The sequence below is a fragment of the Pundamilia nyererei genome, unplaced genomic scaffold (genome assembly GCF_000239375.1).
Source record: "Pundamilia nyererei isolate P.nyererei 1_Seehausen unplaced genomic scaffold, PunNye1.0 scaffold00070, whole genome shotgun sequence".
In the NCBI taxonomy this organism is placed as follows: Eukaryota; Metazoa; Chordata; class Actinopteri; order Cichliformes; family Cichlidae; genus Pundamilia; species Pundamilia nyererei.
Window position 1 is genome coordinate 31,553 of NW_005187471.1, and position 4,269 is coordinate 35,821.

Genomic DNA, 4,269 nt, shown 5'->3' on the forward strand with positions numbered 1-4,269 from the left:
CAGCATCCAGATGAGGATGGTGATGAGAGTCATGGTGGTTGTGCTTTCTGCTGTGTTGACTGACAGATGTGAGTCCTGCAGTGTTGAAGTCACAGGACTATAAACCTTCTCAGTTCTCTGGAGGATCAGCTGATGATGCAAAGCCTCCTCTCTATGGAAATCATTTCTCTGCTCTCAACACACTGAAGGAAATTTATATATCTTATTTTTGTTTATTGAACATTTTGAATGTGTTCTACTTTCTTTCCTACCTGAAATATTTTTACCATTTTATGTATTGTCATCTAGACATTAATTATGCTGTGAAAGAGTATCCTCTACATGCATATGTGAATCTAATGTATTCATGTGTAGTCTTCATTCAATTTTAATTATTATGATTCTGCATATGTTTTTCCAGTTCATTCAATTAAGTTTTTTAATGGGTTAATAATATGTTAATATATAGAAACGGGCAGCTTTGCATTTTGCATGCTTATTACATGGAACTACCACAGGTAATTGAGTGGTAATAGCTTAGAAAACAAATCATTCATTTATCAACAAAAATAAATGAGGGAAAAAGCAGCACATCTTGCTTGAAATGTTGCTTGGCTTCATCAGTCTGAGTCAAAAGGTTATTGGCAAATGAGCCTGAAATGAAGAAAAAAATAAAAACTCACTAACAAAAGAACCACCTTTTTTGACCTCAAATTTTACTGAGAAAGAATGAGTAACATATTTTAATATTTTATATTTTTTTATAACACACTCTGCAGTTTCAGATGCATTTTGAGTTCCTGAAAATAATTGCATTATTATTGCACTAACATGATGATGCTGGCATTTTTGCTCAGACCTCACAGAGCTTTTTGATTTTAAACTCATTAGATAATAATTATTGAAGCTCAAGAAGACCAGATCCTCAGTCTGTGAGGTAAAACTTGTTTTGTTTTAACATACTAACTACTAATCTAGCAGGTTGTATATGTTACTGCATGTTTACTTATAAAGTCAAGTCTCTGTCTATGGTATGAAACTAATCTAATCCAAAGGAAAAAATCTGTATTCTGCAGTTTATTTTACCTTTTGCTTTGGAACTATAGATTCTAAGAACAATGTTTGTTTCTGCAGAAGGAAACTGTTTGCATAACTGAAGTGTGAAGCTGAAAAAAGGAGCGCAAATGTCAATTTCACTACCCGTTAATGAGTATCAGGGAGTTTCTATGGAACAGTGTTGTCTCTAATCTCCTCCGAGAGATCATCGCTGCAACACATCAGTCCCTAGTTTAATTTGATATTAGTATAACTAATGTGCTTGTTCTCACACATATGTTTCAACACAGCAGTAATTTAGATCTTCATAAGTTCAGAGTTGAGGTAATTACAGATTTCTGTGCTGGCTGTGCAGCTCAGAGAGACGGCCTTATAGACTTAAAGACAGCTGTCCACCCAGCAAAACATTAAAAACTGTCATTTTACAGAAGGGAAAAAAATTCTGTATCATACTGAAACTATAGAAAACTATTTTGCATCCAGGGTGTGCGACAGATATTCAAATTAATGCATGGGTCAGTGAGCACACACCTGCACCAATGGAGTCTGGGTGGAAATTGTACATTGCTGCTGTACAAATAGTGCCCTCTTATGTCAAAATAAGAGAATACATATAAAATTGACTCTGATACACAGATCCAAAAAGCAGACTCGACATCGATGAAAAAACACATTTTCTTTGTCTCCTTCTGGCCAATTGTAATTTTCTTTAATTCATTTCCGTTAAGGTTTTTATACATGTTTTGTCTGTCTGTGTCTCAGTTGCCATTTTGTGACTTTTGCATTCAATGTATTTCTTTATAGAGTGTTTTTATACTTTGGCTTATTTGGTTATTAATTTGCTTATTTGTATTTCCTTATATTGTTTTATGCCATTTTGCTATGTTTCCCTGTGACAGGAAACATAATCAAGATCAATTTCAAATAAAAGTAAATATATGTTTTATATTAAATGTTTAACTGAAAAATACATGTATAATGTACGGGTACCTTGTTTGTGTGATATGTGAAGTTCTTTTTTTTACATTTGCATCATATTGTAAATGTGGAACACTTTGTGACTTAGTCTATGTATCTATCTTAAATGTGAGAACTCTATTTTAAAAACTGTTAGAACATCTTATTGTTATGTTACCGTATTGTGTGCAGTGCATTGGAAGTAATACAAAATGTAGAGAAGAAAATACAATGTACTACAGATTTTTAAGACTGTAGTGCCACTTCAATGAAGATCCTTTCAGTAACTGACCACCAATCTATCACACAGTCATGGTTATAACCCGTTATTTATTGTTTCAGTAACATAACATGTTTTAGTTTTGTCTATTCTGTATTATTGTAGGGCCCTTTCCTTACAATATAAAGCTCTCTGAGGCAACTGTTGTGATTTAGCTGTGATTTAGTGTATTTTGTAACAGTAAATAATATGTTTCTATTCTATTAGTTGATCAGTTCAAGAGGAAAACTACATTTACTGTTTTTTAGCAGAGTTAAATCAGCATGTTTAAGCTTTTAGTTTCTTCAGTTGTATTTATGTTCTTGTGTTTGTGCTCTTTTTGTGTTCACTGGGCCAGTAACTTTCATCACAGCCACCTGCAGCCTTCAGTCTTGCTGAAGGAGGTTTTTGTACAGCCATATATCACTGTGTGAATGCTCCACCATGGGCACCCAGACAATAATAATCTCCAGCATCTTCAGCCTGAACACCACTGATGGTTAAAGTGTACTGAGAATCAGATCTGCTGCCACTGAATCGTGACGGAGTTCCTGAGGAGCGAGTTGATGCTCTGTATATAAGGAGTTTGGGAGGCTGTCCAGGTTTCTGAAGGTACCAACTGAGATCAGGACCAATATTTGAACTCCCTGTTGCGCTGATGGTCACGGTCCCACCAAGACTGACAGACTTGGCTTCATCAGTCTGAGTCAGAAAGTTATTGGCAAATGACTCTGAAATGAAGAAATAAAACAAAGACTTTAACAGAATCTTTTAACTTTCAAATAGTAAACATCAGTAAGGCATTTTAAACTCTCAAACTCAATGTACACAGAAAGAGCAGATAACATGTCACCAAACATAAAATTTGTTTTATATGTCAGAAATGTTTTCAAAACTCTCACCCTGACTCAGAAAGCCTAACAAAAGAACCACAAACATTGGAAACACCATCCTGACTCAGTTTTCAGTGGAAGTGAATGAGAGCCTGTGTGACAGCAGAACTTAAACTGTGAGGAGCAGTGATGCATGAAAGTGTGCAAAACACACTGTAGGAGGAAACCACCCACCTCTCCCAATGAAACAGAAAACACAGAGGTCATGTGAGGAGAGGCTCATTCAACCTTTCCATTATATTTGTCTCATTAACAGGGCCCATATTAGTTGGTCGCCAGATACTGGTTGGTTCATTTTGCTCATTCTGACAAACCAAATCTATATTTAAATGCAAATACATGAACATCAATTAAAAGGAAGGTATATTAAACTGATGTAATATTAGGGCGATCGTGGCTCAAGAGTTGGGAGTTCGCCTTGTAATCAGAAAGTTGCCGGTTCGAGCCCCGGCTTGGACAGTCTCGGTCGTTGTGTCCTTGGGCAAGACACTTCACCCGTTGCCTACTGGTGATGGTCAGAGGGCCCGGTGGCGCCAGTGTCCGGCAGCCCCGCCTCTGTCAGTGCGCCCCAGGGTGGCTGTGGCTACAATGTAGCTTGCCATCACCAGTGTGTGAATGTGTGTGTGGATGGGTGGATGACTGGATGTGTAAAGCACTTTGGGGTCCTTAGGGACTAGTAAAGCGCTATATAAATACAGGCCATTTATCTTTTTTCTATGTGCTGAAAGATGATCAGTTCTACACAACTCATGACAGCATAAATCTATGAAAACCCAACAGGTTTTAGCTGATTTCTTTACAGGTACCTGTGCTGACTGTACAGCTCGGAGAGACGGTATCGCCTTGTTTTAGAGACGTTGATAATTGTGTGTCAGAATCAGAGCTAGGTTAGCTGTCAGTCCGGTAAAATATTTAAAAAATATATATTTTAAGATATTTTTTTATCATCGCATAATAAAAACTTTTTTTCAAAAATGTTTTTTTCTGGGATGATAATATGGAATATATAGCAAATATTCAAATTACAGCATGGGTCAGTGAACACACCTGCACCTGGAGAGTCTGCATGGGAAATTATAACCCTCTGTTTATATGAAAACAAATAGTGCCCTCTTGTGTCATAAA

The 4,269-nt window shown here is 36.6% G+C and overlaps 1 gene segment (V, D, J or C); it reads right to left on the reverse strand.

Moving 5' to 3' along the window:
* Positions 1 to 2,674: 2,674 nt before the first annotated feature.
* On the reverse strand, positions 2,675 to 3,219 carry LOC102199091 (Ig kappa chain V region 3381-like). The segment is given in 2 exon segments: positions 2,675 to 2,982; positions 3,154 to 3,219. Coding segments are annotated over 2 exon segments (357 nt in total).
* Between the last annotated feature and the right edge of the window lie 1,050 nt (positions 3,220 to 4,269).